This window comes from Lepidochelys kempii, chromosome 7 (assembly GCF_965140285.1).
Source record: "Lepidochelys kempii isolate rLepKem1 chromosome 7, rLepKem1.hap1, whole genome shotgun sequence".
Lineage (NCBI taxonomy): Eukaryota > Metazoa > Chordata > Testudines > Cheloniidae > Lepidochelys > Lepidochelys kempii.
In genome coordinates, this window is record NC_136386.1 from 80,775,292 (window position 1) to 80,793,901 (window position 18,610).

Genomic DNA, 18,610 nt, shown 5'->3' on the forward strand with positions numbered 1-18,610 from the left:
TCTCTGGCCTGTTCCCCGATCCACTAGGTGGATCAGCAGAGACTGCGGGGATTGTTCTTCTTCCTTTCCCCATGCTGGCCAGTGATGAGGCTAACTGAGTGAACGGCAGATTTGAGCCACGAAAGTGGCCAAACTGAGGGCTGCCGTGAACCTCTGAGGCAAGAAAATTCGCCAATAAGCACAGGACCCACCAAGGCAGACGAGGAACTTTGTCAAAATGGCTAAAAAAGTGTATATGATATGTGGATATGTGGGGCAGAGGATGATTACTTTTCAGAAGCCAGAGGAGACTGCCCCACATTAGCTAGTACTATTTTTGATGAGAAAACTTCACAATCCTATTAACAATTTGCCAGTCAGATGGAGTTATTCTTGTCAATAAGAGTAATCAGTAATAATTTACTAGTTCTGGTCTGAGTTTTCAGTCTGTTACTTTCTCTCTGTGAAATGAAACTGCTGTGATCCCCACCAATGTACAGGTGCTGGCTCATAAATACAGCCACAATCAATTGTTGATGATGATCTATCTGCAAAACTAGCATATGCCAGTTCACTAGATTATGATACATTTGGAGAAGGATGCAGGCGAAAGTACTTGCTGGTGAGGAATTTCTCCAAAATCTTTTTTCATGTTCTCTTCTTTGTTTCTGTCCTTTTGCTCTTTGGCTCTATTGAGAGGTAAATACTATATTATCACTATAACTTGATATAGTAATTTTAAAGTAGCACAGCTGGGTGCAGTAAGCACCGAAATAACAGTTCAGAGATACTATAGCATATTGGTCTACTTAATATATCAATCTCTACATTTACAAAAACATATTTCCCTGAAAGTTAATAAGTCTAAACTAACTTTTGATAAAAGTTACTGCTTACCAAAAGAGCTGTAAAGAAGTACTGTATAAAATTAACCTTTAAATACAGAATCCAGAAATGTGGTCAAAACAAAGAAGCTGTAGAGTATCCTAAGTATTAAAAGCGTTTATTCAGCTAAGTGCAAATCTTCTATGGCTCTTCTAAGCATGGATAACAGTCAGCACCACAATAGCCAAAAGATGACAAAAAGTCAAAAATAGAAACTAATCTCGCTGAGTGCTGCAGTTTCCTTATATTGTTTGTGCATGTAAATGTACAATTCCACATAGGCCTCAAGCAGGCAAAGGTGTTTAAACTGGAGAAGTACTTTTGTATTTATGAAAAAAGGTAGTGTGATATAGTCAAGGGAGGTCTAGTTAATTCTTTGCATAAAGAGTTTATGACATGGCACTTCTGACAATACTGCCTCAATGCTATTTGATTATTTTCTTAATTATAATAAGTAATGTTGTAAATATTTTTCAAACTTCAGTGCCTAAAACAAAGCACTTAAATAAAAGTGACCTGATTTTCAGGAGTAATAAGCACCCACATCTCCTATTGTCTTTAAGGAATGTTGGGTACCCACTGTGACAGATCATACAATTGCACACAATGTATTTAGGGACCATATTGTATTACGCTTGTGAATGATTTATGTATGATTGTGTTCTACTCCATGCAGGAGGGGTTACCACAGCTTCCACAGGACTTAAACATGCTGGGAGGTGATTAAAGTCAATCACTGAAACTAAACAGCTCCAGAGAGGTACCACCCCATGGAGTGGTGTGCAGATACTGGTTCCAGGTGTTTGCCTGCCAACTGCAATATCTCAACTCCTACAACATCATGATACCTAAATGGGCTTCAGACCTGGGACGGCTTGACACAGAGAAAACATTGCTACTGCTGCCATTGCTACTTTCTCCAATGCACTGACAGAGGCTAAGCTGCAGAATGGCCTGGCAACGTGCTCAGAGCGTAAACCAATAGGGCCAAATGCTCATAGAGAAGCAACTTGAAAGTATGTGGGAAACAAAAGGGATTCCTTCTCATAGAAGACCTCTTAAGTTCCGGTTATGTAACGGTATCTAAACGACCTGATGATCCGTATCATACATGAATGAATGGCTACAACATTCACTTATAAATCAAGAATTTATACATTGGGCAATAACAAACAAAAGAAGTGACTCACTCAAAGGGATTCTGGTTGTGGTTTTAATTCTTCCAATAATTTAATCAGATATATATGCTCTCTTCAACAGCGTAGAGGGGCTCAAAAGAACAGGAAATATTCCCAGTCAGGTGTAAGACAAAGGATACATAATGGACTGTTTTTTCCTTGATCAATTCAGAGGTAGTGGCAGGTAGAAGAGTCAACATAAATGAACCAGAACCTACAAAAGTAGACAGATTGAGCAGCTACAGTACAGATTTGCTAATGTGTCTCGCCTGAATGTCTTTTTCTGCTACTGAATTAATGCAGTGAGCAGTAAGCAAAACAAGTTTCAAAAGAAAATGAGTATTTAAATTGGATGGCTAGGCCCAAATTCCCTGCTTCATTGAGCTTCTGCTCCATGCAAAAGAAACATTGGCACAATGTGAAAGCTGGCTACAGCATCCTGAGGTTCTGAGCAGATTTGTGCCATCCTAAGCCCTGGTGTACATTCAAGCTGCCTTTGGGCTTCTCTAATTTTTGCCACCTGGGTGTGGTCTCATGCCAGTTGCACTGCACTCTGGCCACACCCTACATGCTGAGGCCAAGTGGGGGCTGACAAGGCTGGCTCAGGAAACAGACATAGTGGCTCTGCAACAGCTGTGAGCTCCCCTACACTCTGGTGATGCAAAGGCCCTGAGAATGCATTGAAGAATCTGGCCCTGCATGTTATTTTAATACAGTTTTCAACATGTAATTATTAGGAATGTCAATTAATCACAGTTATCTCTCACGATTAACTCAGAAAAATTAATTGCGATTAATTGCACTTACAGCAATAGAATACCAATTTAAATTTATTAAATATTTTTGGATGTTCTTCTACATTTTCAATATTGATATCAATTACAGCACAGAATACAAAATGTACAGTGCTCACTTTATATTATTTTTATTACAAATATATGCACTGTAAAAATGATAAACAAAAGTAATAGTATTTTTCAGTTCACTTCATACAAGTACTGAAGTGCAATCTCTTCATCATGAAAGTGTAACTTACAAATGCAGATTTTTTTTTGGTTACATAACTGCACTCAAAAACAAAACAATGTAGAACTTTAGAGCCTACAAGTCCACTCAGTCCTACTTCTTATTCTGCCAATCGCTAAGACAAACAAGATTGTTTACATTGACGGGAGATATTGCTTCTTACTTACAATGTCACCTGAAAGTGAGAATAGATGTTCGCATGGCACTTTTGCAGCCGGTTTTGCAAGCTATTTACATGCCAGATATGCTAAACATTTGTATGCCCCTTCATGCTTCAGCCACAATTCCAGAGGACATGCTTCCATACTGATGATGGTCATTAAAAAAAGAATGTGTCAATTAAATTTGTGACTGAACTCCTTGTGGGGGGGGGGTGTATGTCTCCTGCTCTGTTTTACCCACATTCTGCATATATTTCATGTTATAGCAGTCTCAGATGATGACCCAGCACATGTTCGTTTTAAGAACACTTTCACAGCAGATTTGACAAAACGCAAAGAAGGTACCAAAGTGAGATTTCTAAAAATAGCTATAGCACTTAACCCAAGATTTAAGAATCTGAAGTGTGGTCGAAAATCTGAGAGGGACAAGGTGTGGTGCATGCTTTTAGATGTCTTAAAAGAGCAACACTCTGATGCAGAAACTACAGAACCTGAACCACCAAAAAAGAAAATCAACCATCTGCTGGTAGCATCTGACTCAGATAATGAAAATGAACATGCGTTGGTCCGCACTGCTTTGGATCGTTATCAAGTAGAACCTGTCATCAGCATGGACACATGTCCTCTGGAATGGTTGTTGAAGCATGAAGGGACATGCGCTAAAAATTCATATCTGGCATGCAAATATCTTGCAACACCAGCCACAACAGTGCCATGCGAACGCTTATTCTCACTTTCAGGTGACATTATAAACAAGAAACAGGCAGCATTATCTCCTGCAAATTGTAACCAACCTTGTTTGTCGGAGTTTTTGGCTGACCAAGATGTAGGACTGAGTGGACTTGTAGGCTCTAAAATTTTACATTGTTTTATTTTTAAATACAGGGCTTTTTGTACATAATTCTACATTTGGAAGTTCAATTTTCATGATAAAGAGATTGCACTACAGTACTTGTATGAGTTGAACTGAAAAATACTTTTTTTGGTTTTTTTACAGTGCAAATATTTATAATCAAAATAAATATAAAGTGAGCATTGTACATTTTGTATTCTGTGTTGTAATTGAAATAAATATATTTGAAAATGTAGTAAACATCCAAAAATATTTAAAATAAATAGTATTCTATTGTTGTTTAACAGCATAATTAATCGCGTGATTAATCACGATTTATTTTTTGATCAATGAATTTAATTGCTTGACAGCCCTAGTAATTATAAGAACCAAACATTACTAGTCTATGTTTAATTATGAATGTCATAGGAGTTCTATGGAGTTTATTGTGGAATTCTTGATGCACAAGGATTTAGGAGGTAAAATGTTCTAATTCTACCTGTGTTTTGCTCAACTAAATCTCTGTTTACTTTCAGATTGCCAGTTGCATGTAATGGTGAAAGATATTGCAAAACTTCTGGATAGTACTTGTTGAGTAAACTCCTTGATACATTTCCACATGATAAAGATTTAATGAGATTTGCTTTCAACAGATTATTTACTACATCAATTTATTTCACAGCACTATATTTGCAAGAGCAAGACAGAGCAAAGTTTACTTTGGGTCCTTGCCATACTCAACCCTAAAATTTGTAAAATCCTTAAAAATGGTAAATTCTCAATAGATTTTGCTTTATCTAGCTCATACAGCCTCAGCTCCCATTTGTGATCAGTAAAAAAATATACAAATAAATGAAAAAAATATATTTAACAGTAGTTTGAGCTTCTATGTTCTTATATTTCTAACTAAAAATAAATTCAATAAAAAGGAGGATTTCTGATCTTATAATAATTACCATTGTTCTCTATGTTTTAAAAAGCAACAAATGTAGTAACAGTAAAACTGAAAAATACAAAAATGATATAGATTTCACATAGTCAATATAGATTGTGTGAGGTCAGAAAAAATCATCCCTCTTGCAAATTTCTATTAGTTAACGTGCTAAAACATAATTAAAAATTCAATGAAGGTGTATTTGATGTTTCTGTTAATGGTTAGTAAATTTCTACACTAGTAGTTGCATCCATGGACTTCAACAGATTTCTCTCATATTTGCATGTATAGCCTGTCTTCACTAGAGAATTTTAGGGGGGAAAAACATTACCATCAACGATATAACACTGGTCTTCCTGAATCAGTGTTAGCAACAATGGGTGCCCAGTGTAGGCAAACAACTGGTAATTTCGAGTATTTTTAGCACTAAATCAGTTATACCTAATGAAAAACAGATTAATTTAGCATGGTCCAGCCAAATAAACCTCATCTACATTAGGACTTTCACTAGTATTAGCAGCTCACCTAAGATTACATCTACATGATGAGCTAGGGGTGTGATTCCATTGCTCATATATGTATACTCGTGTTAGCTCAATGAGAACTCCCCCAAGTACGTGTATACGAGCAGGGGAATCACATCACTAGCTCATAGTATAGATGTAGCTTAATAGTAATACTGGTGGGAATATTTTTTTAAATTTCCCCAGTATAGAAAAGGCTAAAGGGAGAGCAATTAGTTCCAAGACATACTGCATAGTTCAATGGCACCCAGTGACATCATTAGCCAGATCATTCTATTGCCCCTACTGTTAAAGCCATTCTCTTTTATTATGCAGCATCTGTCTAATGTGTGCTCACCAGACCAGCAGAACTCAGACGTACAGTGGTGCTGGGATACTTCAGTGTTAGACAGGAAGGGTCTGTCACCCATTCAGCAGTCATCCCTATCTCCTGATAACAAAATAACTTGTCATTCTGGCAGCAGAGTTAGAGCCAAACTGTGCAAGGTGGAGCACTCCTGCTAACATTATGGGAATTGAGGGCACCTTGCAGGATCAGGCCCATAATGCAGAACTAGTGACTCTTTACTAGAGGGAAAGTGTGTGCAGAGAGTAAATTCAAGCACCAGAAGGAATACTAACAACATTATTACTATTATAACTAGCTCTTATATAGCATTTTCATCCGTAGATCTCAAAGCACTTTACAAAGGAGGTCAGTATCATCATGATCAATTTGGGTATACTGAGGCACAAAGAGAAGTGACTTGTCCAGTGTCAAGCAGCAGACCAGTGGCCGAGCTGGAACTAGAACTCTGGTCACCTAAGGCGTCAAATAGATCAGGTCAGAGACAGACATGCAAAGGGAAAACCTCACTCAGATGATTAAGACTTGTTTGGGAGAAGAGAAAGACGTGACTTTCCTCAAACATATTCTTAACTGCTAAAAACAGAAACACATTTTTTGTCTAATCGTATGAGTCACATTATGTCTGTTCATTAAACAGTTTGCAGTGTCGTTGTAGCTGTGTTGGTCCCAGGATGATCTGAAAAAGAGCTCTGTGTAGCTCAAAAGCATGTCTCTTTCACCAACAGAAGTTAAAAGATATTAATTTAACCACTTTGTTCATTAAATGAAAATGACAGAAAAAGAGCATAATTCAAATTCTAAACTTCAATTATGTGACTCATATATGACAGCATTAGGGCAGAATCTTTTATTCCAACACACCAACTGAAATCCAGCCCAGGCCAGTGATCACCAAAATTGTTTTCACCTGATAAATGGTTAGTGGCATTTATAAAATGGGCTTTGTCATAAATATAAAGGGAAGGGTAACAACCTTTATGTATGTAGTATGTAGTAATATAAAATCCCTCTTGGCCAGAGGTACAGAATCACTTACCTGTAAGGGGTTAATCAGATCAATTAACCTAGTTGGCCCCTGACCAGAAAGACCAATGGGGAAAGGAGATACTTTCAAATCTGGGGGGATTTGGGAGAGACCAAGAGACAAAGAGAGAGACCAAGCAGGTAATCCAGCTCCTACTGAAATGATACATCTAAAATTACAGAAATTGTAAGTAATAGCAAGGAAATGCATTTGATTATCTTTTGTTTTAGCTTGTGAATTTTCCCTATGCCAAGAGGGAGGTTTATTCATGTTTTTGTAACTTTGAAGTTGAGCCTAGAGGTGGATCCTCTGTGTTTTAAATCTTTTTATTACCCTGTAAAATTACCTTCCATCCTGATTTTACAGAGGTGCTTCTTTTACTTTTTTTTTATAATAAAGTTCTTCTTTTACGAACCTGATTGGTTTTTAGTGTCCAAAACCCAAGGGTCTGGTCTGCGCTCACCTTGTTAACCTATTGGTTGGTATATTATTCTCAAGCCTCCCCAGGAAAGGTGGTGAAGGGACTTGGGGAGATATTTTGGGGAAATAGGAACTCCAAGTGGTCCTTTTCCTGAATCTTTGTCTAACTCACTTGGTGGTGGCACCAATACCGTCCAAGGACAAGGGAAGGATTTGTGCCTTGGGGAATTTTTTAACCTAAGCTGGTAGAAATAAGCTTAGGAGGTCTTTCATGCAGGTCCTCACATCTGTACCCCAGAGTTCAGAGTCGGGAGGGAACCCTGACAGGCTTATTCCAGTTTCTGTCCTATGTGTGCACCCCTTCCATCAGCAACTCAATAAGAACTAATTAGCACCCTTTTTGGCAATATCAGAGAATCCAAAAACTGAACAGGCTTGTAGACCTAACCACCACCTCATCTGGAGGAAGAGGTCCCACCAAGGTCAGGGTTGATGCACCTTATGAGAAAGCTTGTATTAATACTGTCCACACTGAATAAACTGAACTTCAGTTTCTAAAGCTTTCAGTGTCACTTTAGCAAGCACTACCTTCATTTAAAATAAATGTGTACATTGCATTGGTACATGTTTACATATTTACCTACCTCAAGCTCATCAAGTGCACTTCCTAGCATAGCTGAATGAGTCGTAGGATGAACCTTTTGATTTCTAATTCCTTGAGAAGCATTAGAAATGACATTGAGAGCGCTCTGTATTTCATCGCAAATTGAGTCCTTGCTGGCTATAAGGGATGCAACATCTGAATGTTCCAAACAAGCTGAACAAATTGAATGTAGAAGAGACGAATTTTCCTTCAGAGAAGCACGTGCTGCTGCAATTTCATCTCGTTGATTGCTAGATTTCAAATCCTGCCAGCAAAAGAACAGTTTTTAAAGCACACTAAAATTGACAAGTAATGTAGAACCAAAGTATTCCATTCTGCACTATATTTGCTAAAGGAAACAGTGACTTAAATTTCAACAAAGATTGATTTACTATAGCTTTCTTTTGCAGTACTTTATTACTTATTTTTAAAATAACTTAGATGAAAGCAGAAATTAAATTGAGGGAAAGGAAGAGGAACAGGGCGGGGGGCGGGGAGAATGGGATTTTTAGAATAGTTGAATCCCCTGCTTCCAGCCTCGGTTCCTTCAAACTGTGGGCAGAAGAGTGAAGTGAAAGGCACAAGAATGAGTGTGAAAATGAGAAGGGAGTTGCTGACAGCCTGAAAGTCAATTGAAGTCAATAAGGACCTGTCACAGGGTGGCTGGCCCCATAACTGAAGGAGGTCCAGTGTCCCTGTGCCAGAACAAGTGCTCCCAGTTGGGCTAATTTAGGGGACGGGGCTGCACCTGGAGCTATAAAGGGTCAAAGAGAGACCAAGTGAGAGACAAACCCACAGAACACAAAAAAAGCAGGACCCTCAGACTCCTCTGGGAGGGGAGGCAGCAAAAGCCTGAGATGTAAAATGAGAGCTGAGGAACTGTTTAAGTTTGGACAATAAAACTGCCTACAAAAGACTGTGGGGGCAGCAGTGAGTCCTTGGCAAGCTGAGGAGAAGCCCTTCCATTGGCATTGAATCTAAACACATTATAAAAAAAATGCAGTAGGCACTTCTTTCGCCATCAGCTGATGGCTGGAAAATGGCACTTTCAATACTGAATAAACAGGGCCCTTCTTCCAGCCCATATTTTTGTGGAGGACTGGGGGACCACCAAACCAGATCTTGCTTCCTCAGGATAATTTGGAAGACTCAGGGGCAAAGCAACACAGAGGGAGCCTTAAACAGAAGCAGATCACTGCTTCCCTCATTGATCATTTGCTTAGGATAAATTGAACTATTGCGTAATATGTCTTTTTAATCATCAATAAGCTGTTGTATAAATGAAATCCCACATTACAGAGCTGGGTTCTTTCATACAACATAATCCCACCCTCACATTGCGCTGCACCTTGTTGTGGTCTTAGCAAGGTGTCTAGTGACTATGCAGCCAAGAATGTTATTTAATTTTTTTATATACAAATAAATAAAACAATCATTATGAAAAGGATTGGAAAGCAAAGGCTCTGACTCTGTAGGTATCCAATAAAGTTACTAATGGCTTGTCTACACTTACTGGGGGATCGATGAGAGGTGATTGATGCATCGGCGTTCAATTTAGCAGGTCTAGCGAAGACCTGCTAAATCAACCGTGGAATCGCTCTCCCACCTGATCAAGAAGAGTAGGGGGAGTTGACGGGAGAGCATCTCCTGTCAACATCGTGTAGTGTGGACCCCGTGGTAAGTAGGTCTAAGCTACGTCAATTTGAGTTACGCTATTCACATAACTCAAATTGCATAGCTTAGATCAAATTTCCCCTGTGGTGTAGACAAGGTCTAAGTTCAAATAGTTCATGATTTTATGTTTCCCTATAACCACATGCCCAAAATTGTATGTCATTACAGAATTCTCTTGATTTATGCTATAGAGGGTCAGAGAGCCTGGAGTCAATGTTAAGTCAATCCAACACTCCAGTTAGCTGGATTTTTACTACTCCTAAGTATTTCTCACTTTGGGTGAATTGAATCATGCCCTTGTATCAAGCCAAATCCTTAAGTCCTTCTCATGGCAAAATTCAAGATTTGTGCCTCAGTAAGGACTCCAGGATTTAAGTAGGTATGACAAGTGAAATCAAAAACCATAAAAAGGCAATCATGCTTAACAATAAGCTCAACACTTGGCATGTTATATAAATACATATAGCCCCTCTACTTTTCATGTCAAACTCAGTAAGCAGGCACCTTATATTTGACTCAGGGGCAGTACACCAGCTCTCTGAGGAAGCTCCACCTTTTGAAACTAAACATCCAAGAACATGAAGCTCTGTGGATAGTACAGATATTTTTAGGGTTTCTAATGAGCTGTGTTATCACAGCAACCTATATGCAGGTTTATTCAGAAATGCTCCAAGTTTCTAGATATTCATCCATTCCACAATTAAATTATTTGATCTTCAGTTATAGCCTCTATCAGCCTGTTCCATATCCTAATTATTCTCTGAACTAAAAATCTCTTCTCAACATCCATTCTCCATAGGTGGGATGCATGCAGGGACCTGGGCATTGCAATGCTCAGTTTTGTGGCACCTAGAAAATCTCAGGAAAACACTGATCCACAAAGCCTGAGTTAGGTTCGTAGTCTCCTGATGCAATGAGAGGGGAGAGACAGATGCATACGAATACAGTCCACAAAGCCACAGACTAGGAGTGGAAGCCTAAGCTAGCCAATAGGAGACACTGACCAGAATGAGTGTATTGTAAACTCTATTCCTCTCTCAGATATAGATACCTAAGTCTGGGCTACATGAAAGCACTTTGCTCTGCTAGTGATCCACAAACTGGGGGAAGATCAATGCTCAGCTGCCTAAGTTGCATGCAAGATCTGAAACAAACCAACTGTGGGACCTTCCTTAAACCTTTAGCGTATTAGATAAGGTACTCACCCAGAATGTGGAAGACCCCAATTCAAGTCCCCACAAAAGATCTGAAGAGGGATCTGCTACATCTCAGGTGAGTGCCCTAAACATTAGACTATTGAATCATTCTCTTTCTCTGGCCCAATTAATATGTAAGTATCTCATTGTTTAATTAAAGTGGAAAAACTTCAATAGAGGAGATTGAGAGAGCCCCATGTCAGAATATTCCATAGCCTAGTAGCCATGGCACTCACCTGAGAGGTTGCAGATCCCCATTCAAATCCCTTCTCCCCTGGATGAGAGGGGGACTTGAAATAGGGGTCTCCCACATCCTGACTGAGCATAAAGGTTATAAGAGAGGTCCTTCTCCCTCTGATGATTTTGTGTGAACTTACCTGAGCAGTTCAATTCAGTAGGCATGCTCAGGGGCCACATACTGGAATCAACCCCATACACACATGACTTAGGCCGCCAAACGTGAATTGCTCTGAGGCTTAGGTGTCAAGACACCTATCATGAGCAATAGTGCACATGCTCAGGAAGGAGATATGTCCCTGGGCACCCACATGGCCAGAAGCTGACAGAGTTTAGGCACCTACAGGTTAGGACGCAGACGAGCGAGAGTTTTATGGATCACAGTGATACCTAAACACAGGTCTTAGGTGCCCCCAAAATGGTACATAGGCACATAGTTGGTTTTCTTTTGTTGACTAATATATGCTGGTTAGCAAGTGCGTGCGTGCACGCATGCACACACACACACACACACACACACACTCATTAAGCATCAATAACATTAAGCACAAATATGGTAACAATGATATAGCCTAAACTGGCCTATTACTATAATCCTGTTCACTTATGTTAAGTAACCCATGACACCTTACATTTATGGAAGTAAGCATTTGGCACAAGCAGACAGGAAACTTGTCAAAATCAAGACACTTTCATTCCGTGTCTTAGTACAACCTAGGGAAGTACCTTCATGGAATGCTAGTATGAACAGAACAAGGAGTTAGGGAACTGGGCCAAACTGATGGGTTGGATTTTAGTGACATGGAAAGAGATGTGTAACTTGTAAAATCATCATATAAATAAAGTAGTAATATTTGCAAATGAATTTGGATACTGTTTTAAAAGTCAACATTTTTAATAGCTTATTCCAAAGTCACCTGCAGCTATCTTTAAAGAATCACAGAATACTCACATCTCTCTGAACTAGGCAAGACCAGATTACAACATGACCTTTAGAGTCTGGAAGATAGAGCCTTTCAATTAAAATACAAACCATTACAAAACCTACCTGTTCCTTGTCAGCATCCCACTCCCTAAACTTTTTCAGGTTTCAGGGGACATTTGCTGCTCTACTTTTGGAACACAATGTTTTTCCTGATGATTTTGCATACTTAAGACTTAACCTACCTACTATGAAGAATCTCTCCTCTCTCCCAAGTTCTTCATTGACTTCTAGAATAAGGTGCAGATATTATACCCAAGTACCAACCACACATTTAAACCCATCCAATATAGAGAGGCCACATCCACACAAGCAGTTGTAAAAGTGCGAGAAACAATGTTCAAACAAAGATATGGCTATGACATTGTTTGCTTTTACAAATGGACTATAACCCTGATACTGAAAACAAACCCACTTAAGTAAATCTTTACTACTATGAGGAATCCCAATGAAGTCAAACAAAATTTTAGCAGATCTGTTTGCAGTAACAGAACCAATAACCCAACTATATTCAGAAACTAGAGGTAGGACCAAATCTTCAAAGGTAGTTAGGAACCTAAAGAGGCAAACAAATACTTAAGTGAGACTTTCAGACACAGGTTAGACATCTAAATCCCATTGTTTTCCCCTGCTGATACACTTTTAATAATCTCAATAAGCACTTACATGCCTCTTTAGGTACCTAAATCATCTTTAAAAAATCCATCCCTATCCCTACTTTCTCAATACTGTTTCTGTGTGGCTGTTTTTTCAAAAGCCTTCCTGTCCACACTGGTCAGTGAAACAGTGTTAAACTCATGCTAAGCAGAATTGCATTAGGAAACTTTACATCGTAGTTTTTGGGTGAGCCCTGCTTGGCAACACAACATTCCTGCTCCTAGTGCGGACAGGGCAACATGGGGTTGGGTAAAGGAAGTGAGAGAGATTCCCTTGGTTTAAAAACAGTTAAAAATACTGTTTGAAGCCTTTACAAAATGAAGAGCAAAAATATTTAGGAGATCAAACAGGATTTTCTCACTTAATTATTTTCCTCTCTTTTTTGACAGGAGAAGAGAGCCTCTGGACTTCATTGTCACTGAATGACAGCAGAAGGGCATTTCCTGTGACGTGAAGCCAACACTTTTATCATAGAGACTAGCTGTCTTCTCCGATAGTGCCGTATGGCAGGAAGCTAGAATTTTAAAATTTAAAGCAACAAGGAGGGGCGCTCCTGCTTTCCCCACATCTGACTAAGTGGGAATGAAATAGTTAGCTCACAGAAGTCTCTCTGTATCTTTTCAGATCTTAAAGCAGTTTATAAACATAGTTGAAAGTTAGTAATCAGGTATCTTAAAGATTACTTTGGCAAACCTCCAAGTGTTTTCATTTAATTTATCTCCCACTAAAATAGAAAAATGCAGAATATTAAATATTCTGGAAGTTTAATTCAGTCAATTATCAGATTAGGATATAAAAGGAAAGTAGATGCCACATCTGGATTTTTATCCATAGCAAACGCATCAAAGCAGCATAACATCACTGGTGCTCAAACTGAGCCAGCTTGCAGCAAAATTCCACACCTTAGCCACCCTCTCAAGGCTTGTCTTCACTAGGAGAAGGGGGGAAAGTATTTTAAATGTGTTTAGTCAGCTAATTTATGTTAACTAAAATGTATTAAAAGGCAAGTGTAGTTTTAACACACATTAGCCAGGGTGAAATGAGGGTTTATGTTAACCAGCTTATATGTGTTAAAACTACAACTTGCATTTTGTACCCTAGAATTTGAACACACACTAGTTAACATGCTACCTAACATGTTAAAAACACAACCTTTTTTCCTACTGTAGACATACTGTCATATACCAACACAGTTACAGAGGGAGCAGGTTTATCACAAGGAATCACAAAACCCCTGCTTCACCCAGCAGAAGAAAGGTCCTTAAACTCAAAAACCCATTGTGACCTTGAGCAGCTGCAGAAGAAATTGTCATTGGTTGAAGATCAGGAGCAAAGGAAAGAGCTCTGAAGCAATGTGGGAGGGAGGGAAGGGGGTAGACTGAGATACACAGAAAAACTAGATGAATTCATCAAAAGGAAGAAAAGCAGAATAAAGGGTGAGGCAGTGAGATCTGGTAGACAGAGCACTGGACTTGGACTAAAGAGACATGGGCTTTAGTCTCAGTTCTGCTATTACTTGTTGGTGATGTCATAAATATAAAGGGAAGGGTAAACACCTTTAAAATCCTTCCTGGCCAGAGGAAAAACCCTTTCACCTGTAAAGGGTTAAGAAGCTAGGATAACCTCGCTGGCACCTGACCAAAATGACCAATGAGGAGACAAGATATTTTCCAAGCGGGCTGTTTCCCAGTTATATATCTGTTAGACGCTTGGTGGTGGCAGCAATAAAGTCCAAGGGCAAAAGGTAAAATAGTTTGTACCTTGGGGAAGTTTTAACCTAAGCTGGTAAAAATAAGCTTAGGCGGTTTTCATGCAGGTCCCCACATCTGTACCCTAGAGTTCACCAGCTTGATAGGTGATCTTGGGTAAGTCACTTCACCTCTCTGTAACTCATGTTCCCATCTGAAAAATGTGGATGAAAGTGCTTTCAAATCTACTGATAAAACGTGCTGTATAAAGGCTAGGTATTCAAATTAATACAATTTTCTCTTTTAAGATGGTGTGAAACTTCAAGAGAAAAATGGCAAGAACAAGAGGAATGAATAATAAAAATAATGATACTCAAATACAAGTGTTAGGAGCCTTAGAAATAAAAAGAGATATTAAACAAGGCGCCAACTCCTTTTATATTCTGCCTGCAACTGACTCTATCTGCTTTTAAGACTCACCAATAATTCATTACTAATGTGCACCCACATGCAGCTCCTGATATCAGGATGATCTGCATCCTTATCCAGGGTCCTAGAGCCTCCAAACCTTTTCTACCCTTCCCTAATTAATGCACTGCCCAGGGCTTCCTTTTTAACATCTTGGCACAATCAATGCAGAACCTACTGCCCAAATTTCCACATTGTTGCAGTAAGACATTTCTAAGTTTTATAAAAGGCCGGGCATTTTATGACATTATATTGTTAGCCCTATCTACTTTTGTCAACATTTCAGTGTTTAAATCTTAACTCGGTTTGGATTTCTGGGACACTGAAGGGCTGGAATTAGTAACGAGTTGCTCAGAATCTGTAGTCAGCTCTGCATTTGGACTTTTCAGTGTTAAGTTTACATACTCGAGCAGGGGTTCTCAAACTGGGGGTTGGGACCCCTCAGGGGGTCGCGAGGTTATTACATGGGGTGTCGCGAGCTGTCAACCTCCACCCCAAGCCCCGCTTTGCCTCCAGCATTTATAATGGTGTTAAAATATATAAACAAGTGTTTTTCATTTATAAGGGGGGTCACACTCAGAGGCTTGCTATGTGAAAGGAGTCACCAGTACAATAGTTTGAGAACCACTGTACTAGAGAGACTCGTAGGTAATATATTTTATTGCACCAACTTCTGTTGATAAGAGAGAGAAGCTGGCAAGTTTACACAGAACTCTTCTTCAGGTCTGGCAAATGTACCCAGAGTGTCACAGCTAAATACAAGGTGGAGCAGATTGTTTAGCACAAGTAGTTAACACATATTTCAAGGGACCATTCAAGGTAAAATGGCCCATGAATGCCTCTCCATTCATCGGGGGTAAAGGGGGAAAAAGCTAGAATAGTGGGGTTTCGTGGGTTATAAATTGTTGTAATAAATAAATCCAGTGTCTCTATTCAGTCCATGTCTCTCTCCAACAGAAGTTGGGCCAATGAAAGATGTTACCTCACCCACCTTGTCTCTCTAATATCCTGGGACCAATACAGCTACAACACTGTATACAAGTTGACATGTGTAATTTAAACACCATGTTATCTTTTAAGCCAAATATAGCATTTGTTTCAGTAAAAAAGAGAATCCAGTCTTCATTGTCAGAAATCACTCATATATTAATCATTGATATGTCAGAACTGTCAAGTTAATGTCCACCATTGAAAGTAAAGAGGTCTGAACTTGACATAATCGTGTGGTGACCAAGACTGTTTAGAATCCATTGTAAGACTAAATATGAAAACAACCAATCATGGCAACAGATTGACAGAAACGGGAACACTTGTGTGTACACCTCACAGAGTGATGGAAAGCAAAGCTGCATCAGTCACAGCAGAACGTGGAAGTATACGATTGGTCCTTGAAAAAATGAATGACAAATGGCTACACTCATACAGAAACACCAGCAGTGTAGGTGCCAGACGAGGAAGTTTTTAACACCAACTGTTATTTTAATGCTTTTACAACAATTTATTATTTCTCTATGATCTAATCATCCTTCTGAGATCCATACAGAGGGTCCTTTACAGGCCTCTATGTCACTGTCCCCCTCATAGCATCTTGTAGAAGGTATTCCTAGGCACACCAAACAACAACGGGGCTGGCTGAGAAGGGATTTACCAGGTACAGGGTCTCGGTGCACACTGTTCCCTCCTTCTTCCTTTAGCTCCCAGCGAATACTTGCAAAAGTGTGTATAGCTTGAGGCTTCCCTGTAGCCCCACTTCACCAAGAGAGCCCCTCTTTAAAGAGCAGAGTCAGTCACAGAAGAATAGCAGGGGACCAAAGACGGTACAGATCAGACCTGAGGACTCCATGAAGATGGCCTGTAATAAGGCACTTTGTAGCCTCTTTGGTGGAAGTAGGAGGTTTGGCCTCCATAGCAGGAGGGAAAACTTCACCCTGACACCTCCTGAGGGAAGAATCTGGAAGAAATTCCAATGATGGCAGTTTAAATGTTAACTTCTTTAACTGTTTCACTGGTATCACTTCAGCAGAAGCAACCAGCTAATATGTTAATCCAGAATGAAAGGATTCACTTAAATGAACGTTCAACAGCACATTTTAAGATACAAAAACTTAAGAACTGTATCACACAATTAATTTTTAAAGGAGGGGAAGATAATAAGATCTTCTTAGAATCTTAGAATCCATTGTAAGACTAAATATGAAAACAACCAATCATGGCAACAGATTGACAGAAACGGGAACACTTGTGTGTACACCTCACAGAGTGATGGAAAGCAAAGCTGCATCAGTCACAGCAGAACGTGGAAGTATACGATTGGTCCTTGAAAAAATGAATGACAAATGGCTACACTCATACAGAAACACCAGCAGTGTAGGTGCCAGACGAGGAAGTTTTTAACACCAACTGTTATTTTAATGCTTTTACAACAATTTATTATTTCTCTATGATCTAATCATCCTTCTGAGATCCATACAGAGGGTCCTTTACAGGCCTCTATGTCACTGTCCCCCTCATAGCATCTTGTAGAAGGTATTCCTAGGCACACCAAACAACAACGGGGCTGGCTGAGAAGGGATTTACCAGGTACAGGGTCTCGGTGCACACTGTTCCCTCCTTCTTCCTTTAGCTCCCAGCGAATACTTGCAAAAGTGTGTATAGCTTGAGGCTTCCCTGTAGCCCCACTTCACCAAGAGAGCCCCTCTTTAAAGAGCAGAGTCAGTCACAGAAGAATAGCAGGGGACCAAAGACGGTACAGATCAGACCTGAGGACTCCATGAAGATGGCCTGTAATAAGGCACTTTGTAGCCTCTTTGGTGGAAGTAGGAGGTTTGGCCTCCATAGCAGGAGGGAAAACTTCACCCTGACACCTCCTGAGGGAAGAATCTGGAAGAAATTCCAATGATGGCAGTTTAAATGTTAACTTCTTTAACTGTTTCACTGGTATCACTTCAGCAGAAGCAACCAGCTAATATGTTAATCCAGAATGAAAGGATTCACTTAAATGAATGTTCAACAGCACATTTTAAGATACAAAAACTTAAGAACTGTATCACACAATTAATTTTTAAAGGAGGGGAAGAAAGATGACAAAGTGGATAATCTCTGTGAGGAGATAGGGAATAGAAAGAACAGGTGGGGGAACGGGAAAATCTCAAGGGATGAGATATAGAAAGATTGTGAGGAATGGATCTCTGTTGGATATGAAGGATCTCAAAGAGATCAAGAGAATTTTTCCACAGATCAGAAGCCAAACTTCCCCTGACACCTCTAGAACTTCTGTAAATTATATTGATCTAAATCCAGAGACAGTAGTCTTTACATTTGTCCCCTCTAGGCACAGACCCACCATCACAGACACAGGAAACCTGGTTTTGAACTGGATTTGAACCTGGAAAGACTGGATTTGAACCAGGTTTCCTGTGTCTGTGATGGTGGGTCTGTGCCTAGAGGGGACAAATGTAAAGACTACTGTCTCTGGATTTAGATCAATATAATTTACAGAAGTTCTAGAGGTGTCAGGGGAAGTTTGGCTTCTGATCTGTGGAAAAATTCTCTTGATCTCTTTGAGATCCTTCATATCCAACAGAGATCCATTCCTCACAATCTTTCTATATCTCATCCCTTGAGATTTTCCCGTTCCCCCACCTGTTCTTTCTATTCCCTATCTCCTCACAGAGATTATCCACTTTGTCATCTTCAGTCCATAAATCCAGTTCATTTCATCCATGAAATGAATAAAAAAACCCACAACAAGAA

At 39.5% G+C, this 18,610-nt stretch overlaps 1 protein-coding gene across 1 annotated transcript in view; it reads right to left on the minus strand.

Moving 5' to 3' along the window:
- The window catches only part of CTNNA3 (catenin alpha 3), a 917,365-nt gene that overhangs the window by 709,867 nt on the left and 188,888 nt on the right, over positions 1-18,610 (minus strand). The window contains exon 5 of the mRNA XM_073353443.1: positions 7,957-8,220. Coding sequence (XP_073209544.1) covers positions 7,957-8,220 — 264 coding nt within the window. The remainder of the gene's footprint in view (positions 1-7,956; positions 8,221-18,610) is intronic.